Below are 20,356 nucleotides of genomic sequence, written 5' to 3'. Positions count from 1 at the left end.
TGATCTATCCAGCACACATCTAGGTGGACAGGCCCATGTGTGATGTCAGAAGAGGCAGATTTTCAAAACGGCTTGTAACGGCTAATCACACTTACACCTGGTGTTATAATGTGTCACCTTTTAAGTTCTCTGGGATTAAGGCCCCGTTCACACGAAGCCGAAACGGGCGAAACCGTTACGGTTTCGATCTATCCGGTTTCGAAGTATCTCCGTAAAGACGAAGCCAAGCGAAACCGGGTAGATCTGTAGAAACGCTGTAGTACACATTCCAGGCCCATAAGGGGCGCCTCTTCTGGTACAGAAATCCAGAAGAAATGAAATAAGAAGAAGAGGCGAGCATGCGCATAAAGGCTGCCCTTATGCGCATGCTCGCATGTGATTTCTGAGACTCCGCGGGCTTAAGAGCCATTGGCTAGGAGGTCGAGGGGTGGGGCGATGACGTCATGGTTTGCGGTTTCAGGCGTACACACGAATCCAAAACGAAACCGGGTAGATTTGAAACCACCTCCGAGGGTGGTTTCAGAAGTTTGCGGTTTCGGTCAGCGGATTCGCCGGCTTCGTGTGTACGGAAGGCCGAACCGTACAAGACCTTTGCGGTTTCGCCATGAAATCGGCTTTGTGTGAACGGGGCCTAAGACCAACTTGAGAGCCCATCTCACAAGGTACCATTTGGAGTTAGCGGCCTCTGAGGTGGTGAAACGACCCAAAGTAGTTGGCCTATCCCCAAATCAACGCACCTTGAAACTAAAATGATAAAGTAAACTCCAAACTCTGAAAGAGCTAAGGAAATCCCTGAGGCGATGGCCTTCTGAATCGCAATATATCGCAGAATCGAATCCCAATAATATTCAATCGTGGGCCAAGTATCGCAATACTATCGAATCGTGTGAGAGTAAGTGTGTGAATGTGAGCGTACAAGGAATCTTGAGTGTTATTGACGTACATGAGGTACTTTAAACTGGCATGTGCTGGTTTACTACACAAGACAGCAAGTTAGCAAATCAATGCCTAACGGCGGTGGAGCATGCCAACAAAGTAATCGTCTTTGTCAATCATTATACGAGGGTCGTAATCCCGCTGGTTTCGAGGGTCAGGGAGTCTGGAGCCATTGCATGGCGTATCTAGAAAAATAATAAAGATTTGTGAGTCATCGGTCCTTGGCATAATCAGTACCGTAACTGACTGTTTTAAGTCTATCTACTTTTTGATTGAATGTCTGTTTCGTCAATCTGTTTCCTTTTATCAACAAATATAACTCGACGTCACTCATCCCATGGCTGGTTATTGATGCCTTGTTTGCAAATTAAAGGATTATTCAGTAATTCATTCATTTAATGATGTTAAATGGTTTGTGCTTCCAAATATGTGTAAAATGTGCAAAGGATTCATGTAGATTAAGCCATACTATAATGTGTCAATAAATCACGTTTTGTTTCTGAATAATTTCAAACAAACCAGATACATCAATTTTTTATTTGTATTTGATTTCTTCTGACCCTATAAATAACTTCTACAACTGTAAAAAACAAACAAAAAAAAAAAAAAGCAAATTGTACACCTTTTGGCGTCATTGCAGATGGAGTACAGATTTAATACAAAGTGGACTCCCATGAGGAACCACTGCAATATAAACTTAATATACCTTTTTATGCCTAGTGAAAGAGCTGATTTAAGGAAACACACACATCTCTCCTTGCATGAAACATTTTGAAAATTCAAAACCTGCTCCTCTCTGCTGCACTGGGAGTCAACAGCAGTTCAGAGACATGCAGCCAGCTATGTATCATGTATTCTCATCTTTTTTGTATTATGGCTTCATGGAAGCTAGACAACCATAATATAGATTTTTGCGCACTAATTTCGAAAACCAGAAGAATATTAAATTGATGGCCAGTCATTGCGAAACCTAGGATGGTTTGGGGCAAATCCAAGCCAGTGTTATGGTCCACCTTGTGGATGCATGGGTCCAACCCCTTTCTTTGGGTGGCATCCCAGATGCATGAAGCTGACAAATGCTATGTTGTCTGGCTAACCTATAGATCTCTCTCAGTTGGAATATCTCAAACGGTTGATTTGCAGTGGTTCTCATTCAGAATCCCTTAATGACATTAAGGACAGAATACCTTTTGAAATGGTTCAAATGTACCTATTGGAGTGTGACAAAACTCCCAACACGCATCATGTCCAGCCTAGAGGGGAACAGTCCCGCACTGCTATTTTCTAATAGCCGAGAGTACTGCTTCATACACAGTGTGCTGCGGGTATCCCAGATTCCCCAATATCCCCACAAAAAAAAAGGAAAATTGTTACGGACCGTTGAGGTCATGGGTCCGGGTTTGCATTATCCAACTGGGACTACATATGAAGCAGTATCCTTGTTTTATTAGCAAATAGCCAAGGATTACAAGTGGCAAGAGCATGTAGATCAATGAAAAAAGTGGACCGTTGATAGTAATAATAAATAGTCAACAGAACAGAGAACAGTAGTTCTGTTGCTAGAGCTTCACCTGAATCCACAATAAACAATAAAGGACCAACCCTGTGGATTAATTAAACATGTTGGTATATCCCTGATCAGTCAACAAACAAACAACACGGGTTCAGCCCCTCCTCGTCACTTGACCACTCAGACATAAGCGTTGCGTCCGTAGTTAATCGAGGGGGCGTGCTGTGGGGACCCGACAGCAGAGCGGGGGTTCCCCCTGGAAGGCGGCTGGTAGACGTACGCTCTGATGCAAAACAAACACACCCAGGTGTCAGGTAGGGCAATGCGAAAATGTGACATCAAAATGATGAGCCTCAGTGTATCGGACTACACTGGAGGGAGGGAGAGAGAAAGAGAGTCGTGCGATTTCTACCTTTTTTCCTCGGGTGTGTCGAGTTTGCAAGAGCACATTAAGCATCCCCCTCCACAGAGGGACAGTACGCCTGATGACCAGCCGATGTAAAGGCCTTCTCCGATCTCATACCTGGGGACGGAGACCGTTGGTTAATGTTTAGGCTTTGATATGTATGATAATACAGGCTATAACGCTCGATTTGAAATGTCTAATATCACACTTCATGCAATATGGGTATTTCTTTATTGGTTTGCATTAGTTTGCTGTTACTTTGTGAGCTTACTTTGTTCCTGGGTAGAACTCGTCAAAGAACTGCTGTGTTATGTTGGCTGCATACCAGGAAATGGCGATCATGGTACACAGTCCTGTAGGTAACAGTTAGGCAGAACCTTTCATTTATGTGCAGAAGTGGCAGGTACAGCTCCCTTAGCAAGGCCTTCATCTAATGCTAGCATGACATCCTCTTGACCTTTGAATAACAACAACAACAGAGTATTGTGTCCAGACTAATTTAGTAGGGGTGGCACTTGGGCTAATAACATCTGTGTGTGGGTACGCCCCTGAGAAGAAATATTGTTTCTCTCTCCGTGTTTTGCAAGGCTGATGAGAGTCTGGTTCTCAAACTTGTTATAGCGCGTACCACCTCTGAAATTACTTGTCTCCCCAAGTACCACCATTATGACCGATATTATTATCAGCAACGCACAATTCATGCAGCAGGCACATTTATTCCTTTAACTTATTTTAAACCCCATTTGAATGATCTCATAGTTAATGTATTTCCCTTCGTACTAGTATTTTGATATTGTGTGTATTATATTTTTAAATAATTATATAACTTTTTTTGCTATTAAGTGAGATACCTCACTAAATAGCGCATGCCTACCGCCAGTGGTACGCGTACCACGGTTTGAGAACCACTGCTCCAGAGCGCCTAGTCATCGAGCATGGGAATACTTCATGGAGTAAGTAGTCGCCTCCAATACAATACCTTGTAGGATGAAGAAGACGCCGCCGATGGCAGCGATGCGTCCTTTGAGGGCGTAGTTGTCCCCTCCTATTTTGGTGCACTGTATTCCTGCCAGCGAGGCCACCAGGCCAAACGTCCCGAAGACGATGGCCGCGATCATCAGTGCCCGGGACGCCTGTATGTATCCTGTTAGAAGACAGAATCAGGTGCCCGCTTGGTGTGAGTCCAGACTAGTGCCTAATGAGGCGCATTATTAAAAGAAAATGGGTTGCGCCCCACAAACAAGTCTTACAGTCTCGCTTAGTGGAAGCTACCTGTTTACACTCAACCCGAGACAGGTGTGAATGGTGTACAGTATATGCTGGCAGTTCGTGACAAAAAAAAGTTTTTTTTAATTTTATGTATAGATAAAATTGTGGGGCCGGGCTGGGATTTGCAGCCCTCTGGGTGCAATGTGCAGCGATCGCCTGTTTTACACAGGATAATGTGCCGGTTTAGATGTTTTACACGTTTTCTTTTAGAACACAAAGCTATTCTAGAGTACATGAGTACAAGCAAACGTGGTTAATTCTGACTGGGCCATGCACATCGATTTCCTCTCCAGACTTCTTAAGCACTTCCTGGTTAACATTGTAGCTCGTTGTTGATCCGTTACATCTTGGGTGTTGTCACTTTGAAGTGACTAACTGCTTGAATTCAACTTACACATTACTAAGTTGTTTCTAGTTATGACGTGCATATGAGTGGTGCAACCAAATTGTGTAAACTGCTTCTTCAAAACTAACTAGCAGTTACTAAGGACTTTGTAAGGAAATAACAAACAGACTAGCTGGTGCCACCCAGTCCACCTGAATTAATTATAACTTACTATTTATGGATTGTTTAATAATGAAAACAAAGTTATCTGTACATCCCTATCATCCTACAAATTCGCTGTAGATATGATTATGTAGTAAGAAAGAGAGCAGTAAAGAACAAAAGAGATTTAACCACCAAGAATGTTCCCACCTACCCAACAATTCTCCACCATTGAGTGTCAGGCTAAATGATTTATCCAAACCAATCAGGGAAAAGTTGCCCTGATTGGCCAGAAATGACACGGGAGCAGGCAGAAATCAAACTTTTCTTCTACAGCAGCAGGCACAGTCAACCCAAAACAAACATCACAGGAGATTAAACTCACTGACTGACAGCTATGCCATTTTTATACCTACAGATCCTTTAATACTGAACTACATTTAATAATACAAAAATTATGTTTTATGCTTTTTTGGCAATAATGGACAATCTAAGGATCTTAGAATTGGCTGTCAGGATTTTAACTTGTTCAAGTAGATTGAAATGATACAATTTTTGTTATATTTGCGTATAAAGGCAGGCCTATATGCAAGACAGTGAAATGTTGAAATCAGAGAACAATCCTGATCTAGCTTCTCTGCCACAACCTAATCACGTCATGAAACCATTTTTACGATACAGGAAGATCGATTTGGCACTCACTATGAACTAACCAAAGGGCTTGGGGGAGGGCGGAGACGGGCTACTTATAAAAATAGCATGTGACTAGAAAATGAGTGCCCATATAAAGTCATAAATGTAGTACGATGTGGGCTGTCTTTACCCATGAAAAAAACAATCACTGGTCTTGAAGATGTGGGTAAACACCACCGTTTCCCCAGTAACAGGGTCACACCCTATGCATAAAGTTTGTACACATCTGGCATCCCTTATTATCAGTTTGCACCCTGAATGGATTTTATTGTTTGATTGATCTTAACCCTACTATCCTCCTATCTCTCTATCTTATCATCAGATCCACCAGAGCTTATCTGAGGCTGGTGAGGGCGTCTCTCACTGTACAGTTAGTGAGATGGTCCCCTAAGCTGTCTCTTTGCAATATCTCTTTAACCTCATCGGTGAGTTTTCTTAGAATAAATGTCCTAAATATATGGCCTGTTAAGCCTTTTGAGACTGTACCAGTGATTAAGGGCTATACAAATAAAATACAATTGAATTTAATAAGTCCATGTGATAATACGCTGTTATACACAGTCTAGGCTAGACTTATACAAAAATGTATTTTTTAGGATAACGATGGTATCTCCTCCACACTCTTCCATACCCAAAAGTGAAAAGATCAAACTCAAATGAATCCGCATGCAAAGTATATAGTATATCTATTTATGTAAATATAGTGTATGCAGAATATATTTATATATATATATACATTTATTTATATATATATAGTTGGTCGTATATACGATATATTATATCTTAAGCAATAGAATAGAAAATACCAAAATAAGACTAATGTGTGTGTACATTTTAATGAATCAGAAATTCCTTAGATTAGAATAGAATAGATTTCCACCTGCCGAGCCGAGGTTATCTATGCGTTTCAAAAACAATGTCATTTGATGCGCCGAAGGTCACGTACCGTTAAGGGCAAGCAACGAAGGAAAGTCGCGACAATTGTGGACCCCTGTGGAGTCAGTGGCGCAGGACATCCAGAGGTTCTCATAGATGGTGGACGTGGTGATGACGTTTCCGTCCACAGAGGAGACTTTCCAGTTTCGGTTAGGGAGCGCAACACCGACCATCAACCAGCCAATGAATCCCAAGAACAGTGCAAAACCTTCCACTATCGCATTCATTCTCCTGCTTTTTTGTTACTTCAAAACCTGTGTGGAGCTGTCCGTCGTGGTGGTTCAGCGCGAACCTCTAAAACGTAAAAAAAAAAAATGGTGTTACTTCTCCAAGACCTTTGTGTACACAAGTGTGTGGATTTTTTTTTGTCATTGGCTGTCACCCTCAGTGAAACCACCGCTGCGCAACACTTGCGTCGAAATGCCGAGGTAATAAAAGCATTATTAATGATTAATCTCCCAAGGGCTCTCATTACTTTTTGTACCCTCTTTTGTTGACAGCGTTTCTGGAGGTTTACAAAGAGAACTTGGGTGTTTATCCAGGGAACGACAAAGGGGCCCATCGCTCAGACCTGCCACGCGCCTCAATTAACCCCAGCGATGTGTTACCCCATGACAGTTACCTTTTTGAAGTTTGGAATGCGTCAATAAAAGCATCAACGTTTGAGAGTTGTAAGATTCGCATTTACATTTAGGGCATTTAGTAGACTTTTTTTATCCAAAGCGACTTAAAATAAGTACATTTGTCAGAATAAAGAGAAACAAAATTATACCACCTTTGGTACAATAAGGATGTTCATAGAATAAGTGCCAAGCACTAACAATTACGAGGTTAACCCATTCCCTGTATAAAACAAAGATACTCAGCCTAAGATGCTACACCATGCTAAATTATATTTGTAAGTGCCAGGATGTACAAAATACAATAATTTGGTAAGAAGGATGTTTTTAGGAGAGTAAGCAAGGAGGGGGGAATAAGTGAACAAGTGCAATGCCAAAACAGAGAAGAGTTGTGACTTTCTTGTGACTTTGCTAGCGAGGGCGGTGCCAGGTGTCCAGCTGAGGTAGTTGAGCGGAGCGCTCGAGCTGGGTGGTGCAGACTGACCTATGCTTGGCGGTAGGCAGGGGAAGCTCTGTTGACCGCCTTGAAGGCCAGTACCCTTGTCTTAGGTCTGATGCAAGCTACTACACGGAGCCAGTGGAGGTCACGGAAGAGACGGAAGATTTTGTAAATCACGTTCTGTATCGCTCAGCGTTTTTGTGTGATGAGTGAGTGAGTGATTGATGTTGCCCATGAACATGGCACTTGGGAGGTAAGGATTAGAGATGGGGTTGAACCTAGACCCAGCCATGCCATTCAGCAAGACCTCACAGATTTAGCATCGTGAGTGAGTAAAGAAACACAGGCCACCTCGTAGCCCCATGGTCATTGCGTCGACTAGTGATGGCTCTGGAAATGTGACTTCCAATTGGTACAGATTATGACGTAAGTCATATCCTTATAAATGAATGCATTCTTAATTGTGTATTTAATTGTTCAAAATCCATATGTTATACCATATCTATATTTAATGCAAGTGTTGTATTGTAATTTAGAATTCATCAACTATTTAGAAGTAGAATCATTTATGGTCTACGTTATTTGAAGCCCTAATTTGAGCCCTAAAGTGAATATATCTTTTAATCGAATAACCAAATTAGAATATATAATTATACCGAAATTATCTTATAAATAATCACATTTCATGCCCAACAGAGCAGATAGTCTGGGCAAATGACAACTAACTAAAACTGACAAAGGAATAAACCCTTACTCTCCCCTTAAATGCCGAGGTAATCCAACTATTATTAATTATTAATCTCCAAGGGCTCTCATTACTTTTTGTACCCTCTTTTGTTTAGAGGTTTACAAAGAGAGTCATCTGTTTATCCAAGGAACGACCAAGAGGCCCATCGCTCAGACCTGCCACAAGCCTCAATTAACCCCAGATATGTGTTACCCCATGACGGTCTCCCCTTTGAAGTTTGGAGTGCGTCAATAAAGAAACAACGTTTGGACGTTGTTAAATCACTTTGGGGAGGGTGAGTGGGTTTAAGGATTAGAGAGGGCGTTGAACCTCGACCCAGTGATGCCATTCAGCAAGACCTCCGGGATTTAGCATAATGAGTGAGTACAGAAACACAGGCCACCTCTTAGCCCTTGGGTCATTGCGTCGACTAGTGGTGGCTCTGGAAATGTTACGTCTTTTAATGACTAATGTCAATGATGACAGGTATAAGAACCCATATGAACCTATTATTAATTGTCTATTTAATACAATAAAATAATTGGATATGCACTCTTCAAATTCCAAATTAAAAATCATATCTATATGTAATGGCAATGTTTTGCATTTAGAATAATTCTTCATCATAAACTTTTAAGAAGTATCATAATTCATTGTTCACGTTAGTTGAAGCCTTTGTTACATACAGGTGAATGTAATTTAGTCAACAATTTAGAAAAATAATTAAAGCTGAAATTAACTCGTGAATAATTACATTACAGGCCAGTTAGAGCAGATAGACACGGCAAGTGACTACTGACTAATAATGACAAAGGAATATACTCTGTATTCTTATTTGACTATTTAGAAGTATAATAATTCATCATCTTCTACGCCAGTTGCAGCCCTAAAGTGATGGTTTCGTGTAATTTTTCTGTAGTCAAAAATGATGAAAAAATTATTAAAGCATATGAAGAATTACATTACATGACAGATAGATGGCAAGTGACTATTAACTCATTATTAGAGAGGAATCATCTTTCCTTCTCTCCAATCAACTAAATACGAGGCATCATTGTGTCAGTGTTGGTGACTTATAGCAAAAGCTTTACTACTACATGATAGGGACTGGAATCAGAATAGAATGCACAGAATAGCAGGTACGGCACATCTAATGCCTCAGCCTACCTTAAAAATATGTCAAAGACGCCATTTGGGACCAAAGCTGTGTGTTGGTTTGATGACAAAACCAATTATGTCACTGACGACAGGATAGTATTGTCGGCATTGAGGATTTTGCAGTTTGACAAACAATAGTTTTGTCTGAGCGGAGTCAAAGTCAACAAAGTGTCAAGTTTATGGGTTTTTCATGATCAATCACCCACTCTTTTTTTACCATAGTTTGTCCCTAAAGAGGTTTTATTAAGCAAGTAAATATTTCACAAATATAAACCAAGTGAATCATTGAAAAGCAGTTGGATATGTAGGTCAGTTTTGGTATTGGACGAGATAGAGCCTGTTAGAAATCAAAACAAAATAGATATATTATGTTGACCTTTAAATATCATCAAAGCAGTATGCTTGTTAATACTCAAAGTAATATTTTTTGAACAGGGACTTGAAGATAAGAAATAAATTGAATTTAAAAACTGCAAACTCAGCTATTTTGCCAAGAACCTTTGCCTTATTGTGTCTGTCTATGTCTATAAAAAACACCAACCTAGGGATTTCTTTATTTTTTATTAAGATAGTTAAGCATGGGTTTGTTTTCCTGTTCCACCCTCACACATAATGCATACATTTCAGTCATAATGGAAGTTCTGCGGCTCTGCGTCTTACCTGGAAGTGCAAAAAGAGAGGGGAAATCCCGGCAGTTATAGATCCCAGTGGAGTCGCTTGCACAAGACATCCATAGGTTTTCATAAATGGTGGATGTGGTGATCACACTCCCCTCCGTCGTCGATTCCTTCCAATACTGGTCTTGCAGTGACACCATGGTAACTATCCATCCTCCAAAACCTAGGAAAAGTCCAATTACCTGCACTATCTCAATCATCTCCATAATATTAATTATTAGCAAAAACTCTTAAATATTGCATCTGCGAGGAGCTTGATACGTGTCTTTGATATCAGACATGCATTTTATAAGTAGGAGTAACCCCTGGACCTTTTAGCCATGAACTCACCCTGAACTATATTCAACAGTTAATTTGTAGGCCACACATCCTATCTGCAAGTAAGCCAAACCCGCCCAAAGTAGATGGCCTTTCATATGACTGGCAAGTTACCATGAAATGTAAGTATACCTGCTCTGAATGCGCTGTTCATTCCTAGTGGTTCTTGCAACGGATTTGCAACGGCTTAATATCGGATGGCCATTCAATGAGTTATCTACAATATGTACCTTTGGCACGTATTATTCCCCCTGGTGTTCAGCAGATTCCTATGATTCCTGTGAATGTTATCTGGTCTTTGATTTGTTTTGATGGTAATTGAACCCTCATATATATCTTTGTCAGCCAGCTCACATATGTATATATACACACGCGTACATACATAAAATAAATCATATGTATATATAATATATATATATATATATTTGAAAAATGTGTGTGTGTGTATATAGATATCCTATGGGAAAGGGATGACGCAGCATAATGCAGGGTTTACCTTGCTGCTATAACAAAAGGCTGCAGCTTCTCTTCAAGAATGGGTAGCTTGCAGGTAAGTCACTCCCAGTGTCATAAGTTATGACTCCTGAAGAAATACCGAATTGCGGTCCGAGTAAACATTGGAAAGCTGACCATATAAAAAGCGTTTTGTGTGTGATTTATCGAAAGTGTCTATAGCCGTAGTGGTTAAGCATTAACAGTTTTGAAGGGAAACAATTATTTTGTTTAAATGACCCCCCTCTGAGGGCATAATGTAATATTTGTATATGTAGGCTTAAATAAGGACTGCTTTTCAAATCAAGAGTTTTCTTTTCATAAAGAGTTGTGCCATCCACTGAACAACTGTCTCTGAAACACCTCAGCGATACTCAACTAAGAAATAGTTCTGGTCTGTTTAAATCCCTGTTGTAATTGTCTTCCTTTAGAAGCCATACCTCAGGCACCCATGCCTGGCATAGTACGCATCAACTGACATCCTTAAAGTTAGCAGATGCATTCATTAAGAAATATCCTCTTCATAGAAGTAGTTTGATGGTTATTAAGGATTTATTTTTTTAAACCTGGCATATTCCAGTTAATATCTTATCAAATGCAAGTTTAGTATTGCCGGTGAGCTATCACAAGTCCAGTACAAAGTTCTGCGGCGTACAAAACCGATATTCCGCTTTGTTCTTGACGCTGTTAATGTTTTATTTCCCTTACCTCGGTCAATTTATCTATCTTTTTGAGCGTGTACCCATTGACCTGGCTTTTTCTTAAAGGGACAGTAACAAAGTTAAAGGCGCAAATTAAAATCAAACATACTATATCTCCGGATTCGATCTTCGACTCGCAAATCTAAAGTTATAATTATACAAAATCATAAACGTTATACGATAAAAGTTTATTTGGCAACAATTGAGTTTCAAATGTATCAGATAATAACATCAGTCTTGATCGAACCCAGGATCGTTTGGGTGTGGTCGACTGGTACCTACTCACGACCACCTCTTCAGCTCACTGCAAATGTTCAACAAGGAAAATAATACTGTTCGATGTCGCCCTCCTAAGCCTAATAGAATAGCCTTGTTTGCAGAAAGCCTTGTTTTACTTATGTTACAGCATTTCTTAGTCCTTTGAAATGAGCAGAATTTTTACTTTTTGGGTGAAATATGCCCAGAGACTCTTAGAACTTACTAACTTAATAACTTTTGAATTACGGAAGCAATGTGTTATCATTGAAGTCTGGTACCAATGCTATTTCAAGGATTGTGTTTCCATCGTACCCCCCACCAAACACATGAAAGAATCCATAGGTCCATAAAATAAACATCCAAACTGAATTTGGAGCATAGCAAAGATATAACCCTGTTTACAAGTAATCAGAGGGCATTTTGTTTTACATCGATTTGTTTGTTTTGTCGTTGAAAAATCTGGTCAAAAGTTGTATTTCACCGTTATTTATGTTGTATTTGTAGGTCAGTGACTTATAAAAGGCAGAGTAATCCCGCTATGGAAAAATGATGCACACCCTCGGAACGTTATTGACTAAGTATTTATCAATGTGGTATCAAAATAATTAATACCTTCTTGCTTTGGTCCTGTGTTCAAACGTACCTGAGGGATTACATGTATAGTTGCTTTAGTGTGCTTTAAATAAAATCCCATGAACATTTAACAATGGCTGCTATTGTTGCCTTGTGTTGAAGTTTGTGACATATGATGTAGTTTCGATCGGGTCACGTAGTCAATACTTAACATATTCTTATCTATATGTATATATGTATAGATATGTCGTCCGAAGTAAAGGCTTCTCCTGTACCTCACTCAATCTCTCTCTTTCTCCAGAACTCTTCTCCTACCACACTCACTAACACCTTCAGAATAGGAAGAGAGATGGCAGTCAGGTCATTTTGTACCACAGAGCCTATCGTGAATGTTTTTTTTATTAATAACATGGTTGTTCCCCATGGGACTCAAATTCCTTACCCTTAATGCCATGCTCTACCAGTTGAGCAGGGTATTTGTTTCTCTAAATTTCTAAGCTATAATATCATATGTCCTTTACATAGTTTGCAAATACTGTACATAGGCCTAACTTATATCTATACAAGATGCATTTAAAACTTAACAGAACTTCTTACAATTTTACATACATTTTTGCTAATTCGATTACATCGTTTTTTTATTTACATTTGTTCACAAAATTGTATCTCTCTGACATACCTGATACTCCCTTTGTCACGATATAGTATTATTAATGTTATAATATTTACATGACAAAAATAAACACATACAGAATCCACTCTAAATGCTTTAAACTTAAAAAAAACGTATCATCGCTATAAATAAAATAAATATGCTCCTCTCAATAATTACAAAGTGTTTCATACATTGTATGTCAACGCTACAATATGAGCAATTTTTTTTCGAAATATATATATATTTTTGCTTGCACTACTTCTCCGTCCAGCCTTCCCTCATCATCCCGACATGCCTCCATGTCCCCCTCTCAGAGGAGCACGCAACCCCCCCCCCCCCTCCTTTTGGCCTCAGAGGAGCACGCATCCCCCCCCTTTTGCCTCAACAAAGTTGGGGTCCAGGTCGTTGGGAAGCTTGCCGCCCGCGCCCCAGAGGTTGAGCTCCCCGAACACGCCCGTCTCGATCATCTCCTCCTGCCAGGGTATGGGGATGTTCCCGGAGGAGAAATCATCGTAGAACTCGGTGTCCGTGGCATCCAGCACCACCCCCTTAATGGTGCTGAAGGCGCCCACGTCGTCGATGTCTTTGGCGTAAACCATCTTTGGGTCCGGGACGAAGGGCGGAGGGAGCATGCCTTGAGGAGGGAGGAGAGAGAAGCTCACATGTCGTTTGAACAACCCCCTCGGTACCGTACCACACACTGTCTCTTTCATTCTCTTTTCTTTATTTTATTGCCTTTTTTCATAAATATTCAATAAATAATTAATCAATAATGTTTTTTGACTTTATTATTACTATAGTTTGATCATAACATACTATGACTATTATTAATTGTATTCATTATGGATGCAATATGTGTACGTCGGCAAATAAGTCGACACGTCGACTTTAAACTCGAAATGTCGAGAATAAAGTTGTAATGTCATGATGACTATAATCTCAACATGTCGAGATTAAACTCGAAATGTCGAGAATAAAGTTGAAATATTATGTCGAATTTAATCTCGATTTGCCGACTTTAAAGTCGACATTAAACTTGAATTGTCGAGGATACAGTTGAAATTAGTTGGGGGAGATAGCAACCACTCCAAAGGGCCTGCACTGAATCCAATGGCTTGTGTGGATAATTTGGTAAATTTGTATTTCAGAATCGGTCGGTTTAACAATAAAGAGATCCTTGCTGTTTTAGCGCAGAGCCACAGTGTGGTGATTAGTGTAAGGACGCTGAAAAGGTTGTGCGGAAAAATGTGTCTGTTCAATAGGAGGACCTGAACAGACGTGTTAATTAAGTCGACGTGTCGACTTTAATCTCGTCACGGCAAAAAAATATTTTTTTCTTTATGTGTGGCCCTAATACTCCGTCGTAGGTTAGTGAGGTCCCCCCTTCACTGTAAGTGTCTTTGAGTGTCTAGAAAAGCGCTACATAAATTCAATCCATTATCATTGATTTTGGCCTTTGTGGATGTGTTTACATGCTTACGGCCCACTAATGCTGAACAATAATCACTATTGGTATCAGAAAAAAAGGGCCATGGATACATCCTGATCTCCACAGTCGTACTACTGCTGATGTGTTTCAGCGGGTGTCATGGCCTCTCACCTGCTTCCAGGCGGCCCCAGTTGAGTTCCTTGAAGAACGGTTGACTCTTGAGCTCAGCACACTCGTTGTCCTTCAAGCCCAGGCGTTTCGCCGGATCTTTCTCCATCAGACCTTCGCAAAAAGCTTTGCAATCCGCACTGAAGGTGGGAGGGTAGGCTACCGCGTCGTTGAGGATCCTCCTAGTGACCTCTTCGTTTTCGACCTGAAGTAAACATTTGGGGAAACGTGATGGCGATCGATCATGTTTATGAATCTTTAAATGACGTGATCCACTACTAATGCAGTGTGAGCACAGGCGGTACCTTCTCTCCTCGGGTTCTGAAGGGTCCTTTAGCTGCTATCATCTCGTACACCGTGACCCCCAGCGTGAAGTAGTCCACTGAGTAGTCGTATGCCTTCTTCTGGAGCAGCTCTGGAGCCATGAAGCCTGCGTTCAGAGCACACATTTAAATCTTTTATTATGCCCGTCTGGCTCACAATGTCAACGATTTTTACTACTTCAAATGGGTGGAATCTTGTTTCATTGTATTCCCTATGTCTTCACACATCTACACACATCGTGGAATTATACTTCAAGTGTCCTAGAAGCAGAACCTTCTCTTGGATGCGAACATCAAAATCTAGTGCTGGCCATAACGAGCTCCACACATCCACACACACCATGGCGTTGTGCTTTGAGTGCCAAAAAGCATTACCCTCCTTCGAACACCACCATCAACATGTGTCTGTTTGTGCGTCTTTGTTGTGACGTTGTTAAGTATACTAAAAGGCACTTGGAGGTCACAGAAATGTTTCTACCTGCGTTCGGAGCAGTGTAGAACATTCATAAACTGGTTGGGTGAGATAAAACATAGGTTTTTACTCCTATTTTCTCGAAATGACAGGCTTGTTTCAGTAACAATGTTCTGAAAGATCTGAAATATGACCATGTTTGAATCAAAATAAAACGATTTGAGTTCCACAGAAAAAATAAGCATTAAAATACTGAATTGAGATAAGATTAGCGACCTAACAAATGAATATATGACTATACGAATATCGGGCTCAACACTAGATTTGATTGAGAGACCCCTGTGATTTGATTGAGTGACCTGTCCTAATGCTAAGGACAGGTCATATTTTTTTATCAATCACCTGGAGTTCCTGCATATCCAGTAGTTGTATCTTTTCCTGGTGGAAGCTCCACAGCAAGACCCAAATCGGACAGTCGGACGTGCCCTGTGTTGAAATGCAATGAGTTGTCAGGGAGGCAGGGGATAGACAATAGATCATACCTATTGGCCATCTTCGTTCTTCAGGTTAGCTGATAGATAGATGGATGGATGGATGGATGGATGGATGGATGGATGGATGGATGGATGGATGGATGGATGGATGGATGGATGGATGGATGGATGGATGGATCGATGGATGGATGGATGGATGGATGGATAAGAACTTTATTTCATCCCATACATAGGAAATGTACTTGGTACAACAGCCCATGGAATCTTAAATAAGCAATAATAAAATAAAGTGTATAAAGTATCCAACAATACATACATGCATAAGATAATACAAAATAAAATAAAATGCAATATAAATATAAATAAATCACACAATGATTACAATGTCATGCCATAAGGGCATACAATGCACACACCCATGAGCTACACAATAAATGAGAAGAGGTGCCTCACTACAGATTAAATACTTTGTCACAAATGTACAGTGGAAAGTGCACATTATTAAATACAAGTATTGCATTATTATTTAGGTGAAGAGATTTAGCAGTAGCACAATATTTCATAACTGATGTGTTATAGAGTCTTATGACAGATGGAATAAAGCTTTGTGGTCGAGGGTGGGATTTAGGTTGCAGAACTCGCTACAGTGCTACACTGGGTTTGGATTAGAGAAGTTTAGTTATAGGGAGAGCTGTACAATGTGGTTTATCCTGCTTGATGTTGACTGAATCTCACTGGCGCGGTCCCAGGCACCTCCCAGTAACGGGACAACTGGGACCAAGAACCTTTGCAGGAATTCTATAAACTGGATTATACGATTATTATTCATAAACGTTATCTATATAATATGATATGTTCTTTCTAGATGGGAAACAGATGCTATTACAGTGGTATTTCGGGGCTTACCTGCATCATCCAATAGTAAATTCTCTGGCTTCAAGTCTCTGTAGACGATCCTATGCTGGTGAAGGTGCTCCAGCCCACAGATGACCTGGGCTGTGTAGAAGCATGCTCTTATCTCATTAAAACCCGGATTCTTTTCATCCACATTGTACATGTGGTACCTAGAACCGAACCGGGAGCAGGTTGAACACAATTAAGACGATGGGAATACTGGTCGAAAATCCTGTAATTACAAAAGTCTAAGTATGCCTGGATATTCAGGGAGAGTGACGTTTGTGTAAATGTGTAAAGGGGATTGTCAGACTTATAGAATTACAAACCGGCGGGCTTGCCTGTGTATTAGCTGTGAGGTTGATCTATGTTAGGCTCACTAGGGGTGTGACTGGAGGCAGCACCAAAGAGCACACTTCAGCCATGCGAAGGAACCTATGTCTCTATACTGTTGTGAAGATGTGTGAGTTTTGCTTTTTGCACAAATTACCTGAGGTCTCCTCCATTCATGATGGTCATTACAAGACAAAGCTCACTCTTGGTCTGGAAGGCGTACGCCAGTGACACGATGAAGCGACTGTGTACCTTTGCCAGAATGCGCTTCTCCACAATGGCTCCCTAAATAAAAGCATGCACGCATGAAACCCTCCAGTAAAAATCTAAGTTGCATAGACATGCAAAAGCATCTTCAAATGAATGTGTGTATCAGCAACATGTATACAGATTTCTGTACTGCAGGATTTCTCCTTTGGGGTCAATGCTTGTGTAGTAGAATAACGCGTCAAAGTGACTCATTTTAAATGCAAGTGCCAAGCACACTGCTGGCAACCGGCCATCAAGAGTCAGTGGCTCACTGGCGTGTAATCCCATGGTGCTCACCAGAAGAAGGTTAATCACAACTAATCAAGTTAGTGACAAGCATGTGGAACTTGCTCTGTTGTGGCTCAGAGCCACTCTCTTACGCCTTTGGGAGAGTCACAAGCCTCTTTAAATGAATGTGGGTGATGAGGGTTAAGGCCAATTTGCATCATCATGTCAGCTATTTAAATATTTATTAGTTTCCCATTATGATCAATGTGATCAACGTTTTTAAATTAGAGATTTCTCGGGGCCCCTTTCAATCTTTATAATCGCTTTAGGTGACCCCATTTGGTTATGGAGGTGTGTGCTCTGTGTGAAGAAAAACCTTTACCGGGTATCCTTTACGTTTTTTCAGCCTTTTCTTGTCAAGCTTCTTGTTGGCATACATCTTTCCTGTTGCCTTTGCCTGACAGGCATGCACCTCTCCGAAACCTCCTTTACCAAGCACTCGGAAATCGTTGAACCAGTCCTCATTCACAGACTGGCTCTCCAGCCACTTGAACTGCACGAAGCGCTGGAAGAACAAGCTGTTTTTGAACCCCTCTAGGGCCTTGGCCTCCAGGTGCTTGAGCAGCAGCTGTTCGCTCTCCTTGAACAGGTCACCTCGGATGTTCTTGTAGTCTTCTTTTACTCGGGTGACGGCCTTCTCTTCCAGGAAGCTGCAGAAGGTCTTGGCCGCAGACTCATAGTACTTGTTGACCGTCCTCTGGGCCTTCTGTAGTCGGTCATTCTCCTGGGCTGTGTTGTAGTCTTCCATGTCTTTCCACAGCTGCGATGCGTTCTTGTGCGTCTCCTCGCTCTCCAGGTACTGCTGGAATAGCCGCTTGCCAATGGGCTGCGCCACACACATGGAGTCGAACGAAGAGTCCACGGTGGTCTTCATCTGCTCGCAATTCCTGATGTGCGGGAGGTTGAGCTTTGCCCGCATCTTCTTGTCTCGCATGGCGGCGGCCGAAGCGCCATCGATGCTGCCGCGGGCCGACACATAGGCGTTGTTGGCCACCGCCGTCTCTAAGGCACCGATGTCCATGGTTGGATTTGGGCCTTGAGATTCACAAGGTCCTGGAAGGGCAGAATCTTGGTTTCAGTACCATGTTTAAGGACAACACATCTGTTTTTGTTGGTCCAAGGTTATAAGTTGTGACTTTAAATGGCATGCTTTATTGTACATTTGCTTTAGCTTCAAAGTGAATAGAGTGTTTGACTGATTTGAAACCTTCTGTTTCGGTAATATTTAGATAAGCAGTTACTTGGTCAGGTTGTAAGCACTGTAAGTGATACGGCAGTTTGAATCACTCACTTCCTGATTCTCTATGATTCTAATAACGTTGACTGACTTCATACAGGAGATTGACTTACACTACTTTTACTCATGAACATGTCTTGTTTTCTTTATGATTATCAGAAAATGTAGTGTTATGAAGTCTTAATCTTAACCATTATTATTACAATTAGTTTATTAGCTGGATGAATGTAATTTACGAATAGATAAAAAAATATTTACTTAAAAGCACAGAAATACAAGACATATAATATAGATATTTATAGAAAAAACACATTATTATTTATTCTGTCCAATACCTGTGATCAAAGGTACTGCATGTTGTCATATTTAATAGATTTAGTAATTTTCCCAACAAAGGACTTTGAAACATCACTCGTACTAGTAAACATACTGTTATTGATTTATCTGTTTGTTATTGATTTATTAGCATGTTTTATTATTATTGGGGAATATTTAACAAAGAATATTGCTCTGAAACCAGATTAAAAACAAAATTATACTAAGAGAATCATATATAATCAATAGAAGCAATAAGCTATCATTAGAAGATGCATTAGTCACCGCTTACTATTAATGTGGGTTCAAAGTCTGATAATAAAAAAACTGGGATGCAAAAAAGATCGCTGATAAAGCAGCAAGGTAGCCATCGTGAACATCTGTTTGCAATGGGGGGTATCGGTGCATCCTTTTTTATTTTCTGCTTTGCTACTGCATATTCATATGAACAGTGTCGACCCATGGAGGGTTACTTACCTTTGTTTCTTTCAAGCAAGAAGTCAAAGGGGAGTCAATTTGATCCAGAAGTTTAGCATCCACAAAATACTTCCATCCCTTTTTGCCACGAGCAAAGGTCTCCTATCAATTACGACGCAAACACATCTTGTCTGTTCTGTTGGGAGTCCTTGTGAAACTTTGTCTATCAAAGACTCTTCAAAACTTCCTCTCTTGCCCCTGAAAAGGCTGTGTGCGTAAATAAAAGTTGGGATTGGTCGGTGGGTCAGCTTAAAGTCCTGCCTGAGAGATAGTTAGCGAGCGAGGATTACAATTATCTGATGAAAGCGTCTTGTCTCAGGCTGTCAGTTTAAATGATCAGCGGGAGTGATTACTGTACAGAAGAAAAGCTCTTGTACCGTACCGTTTTCCATAAAGTCAGAGGTACCAAAATGTTTTTTGATACAATTTCCAAATGTACCAATACCTGGTAATTATTACATCCGAAATTCGGAAAGTTGATAGATGGAGCAACGAACAAGGATATATTTTGGTTGATTGGTTCATTTTGAGATAATAGATTATCTGGAAAGGGGATTAACTATATAGTCTAAGAACAGGTAAATCAACACTTACAACAACGATTGACATAATTGATACTTAATAGATTAAAAAGATTCACACAAATGTGACTTCTTAACAGGGCCGTGCAAAGACCTTAACAGGGGCATATGCTCAAAGTTAATAAGGGGCACATGAGCGAACACTGCCATGAACACTGAACACTGCCATGGATTTTACTGGGAATGAGACAGCTAACTGCCAATTCATTTTGCCCTACAGCATTTTAAAGCATACAGCCTTCTTGGCGGCTTGGGGGTTTCAGAGAAGCTACCATCTGACGAATGCATTGCTACTAGAATA

General features: G+C 40.6%; 2 protein-coding genes across 4 annotated transcripts; both read right to left on the bottom strand.

Annotated features, from left to right (window-relative positions):
- Positions 1 to 1,454: 1,454 nt before the first annotated feature.
- On the bottom strand, positions 1,455 to 10,420 carry cldn15b (claudin 15b). Of its 3 annotated transcripts, XM_030362210.1 has the most exons (6): positions 10,309 to 10,420; positions 9,842 to 10,021; positions 3,832 to 3,996; positions 3,124 to 3,205; positions 2,859 to 2,969; positions 1,455 to 2,729 (listed from the first exon to the last, which is right to left on the bottom strand). In XM_030362210.1, the coding sequence occupies exons 1-6, from the start codon at positions 10,328 to 10,330 to the stop codon at positions 2,627 to 2,629; spliced, it is 663 nt and encodes a 220-aa protein (XP_030218070.1). In that variant the 5' UTR covers positions 10,331 to 10,420; the 3' UTR covers positions 1,455 to 2,626. The 3 variants fall into 3 exon arrangements, with proteins under 3 accessions (XP_030218070.1, XP_030218068.1, XP_030218069.1); XM_030362208.1 differs by lacking the exon at positions 10,309 to 10,420 and having other exon boundaries at positions 9,842 to 10,228; XM_030362209.1 differs by lacking the exons at positions 9,842 to 10,021; positions 10,309 to 10,420 and adding an exon at positions 6,248 to 6,662.
- A 2,764-nt stretch (positions 10,421 to 13,184) lies between these two features.
- Positions 13,185 to 19,784, bottom strand: grk1b (G protein-coupled receptor kinase 1 b). The gene is made up of 8 exons (XM_030362519.1): positions 19,475 to 19,784; positions 17,768 to 18,498; positions 17,066 to 17,193; positions 16,588 to 16,745; positions 15,590 to 15,673; positions 14,758 to 14,882; positions 14,456 to 14,657; positions 13,185 to 13,489 (listed from the first exon to the last, which is right to left on the bottom strand). The coding sequence occupies exons 2-8, from the start codon at positions 18,464 to 18,466 to the stop codon at positions 13,206 to 13,208; spliced, it is 1,680 nt and encodes a 559-aa protein (XP_030218379.1). The 5' UTR covers positions 18,467 to 18,498; positions 19,475 to 19,784; the 3' UTR covers positions 13,185 to 13,205.
- Between the last annotated feature and the right edge of the window lie 572 nt (positions 19,785 to 20,356).

Source organism: Gadus morhua, chromosome 7, assembly GCF_902167405.1.
Source record: "Gadus morhua chromosome 7, gadMor3.0, whole genome shotgun sequence".
NCBI lineage: Eukaryota > Metazoa > Chordata > Actinopteri > Gadiformes > Gadidae > Gadus > Gadus morhua.
The sequence above is the reverse complement of the archived record's forward strand: the minus strand, read 5'-3'. Positions and strand labels throughout refer to the sequence as shown.

Excerpts from the sequence above, each read along its gene's own strand:
- grk1b (XM_030362519.1), bottom strand. The coding sequence starts at position 18,466 with ATGGACATCGGTGCCTTAGAGACGGCGGTGGCCAACAACGCCTATGTG. Across the intron at positions 17,194-17,767 it reads AAAAACGTAAAGGATACCCG|GGAGCCATTGTGGAGAAGCG; the intron begins GTAAAGGTTTTT and ends GCTTTTATTTAG. Across the intron at positions 15,674-16,587 it reads TTTACTATTGGATGATGCAG|GGCACGTCCGACTGTCCGAT; the intron begins GTAAGCCCCGAA and ends ATTTCAACACAG.
- cldn15b (XM_030362208.1), bottom strand. The coding sequence starts at position 10,064 with ATGGAGATGATTGAGATAGTGCAGGTAATTGGACTTTTCCTAGGTTTT. Across the intron at positions 2,970-3,123 it reads GAGTTCTACCCAGGAACAAA|GTATGAGATCGGAGAAGGCC; the intron begins GTAAGCTCACAA and ends CTCCGTCCCCAG. Across the intron at positions 2,730-2,858 it reads GACACACCCGAGGAAAAAAG|AGCGTACGTCTACCAGCCGC; the intron begins GTAGAAATCGCA and ends GTTTTGCATCAG.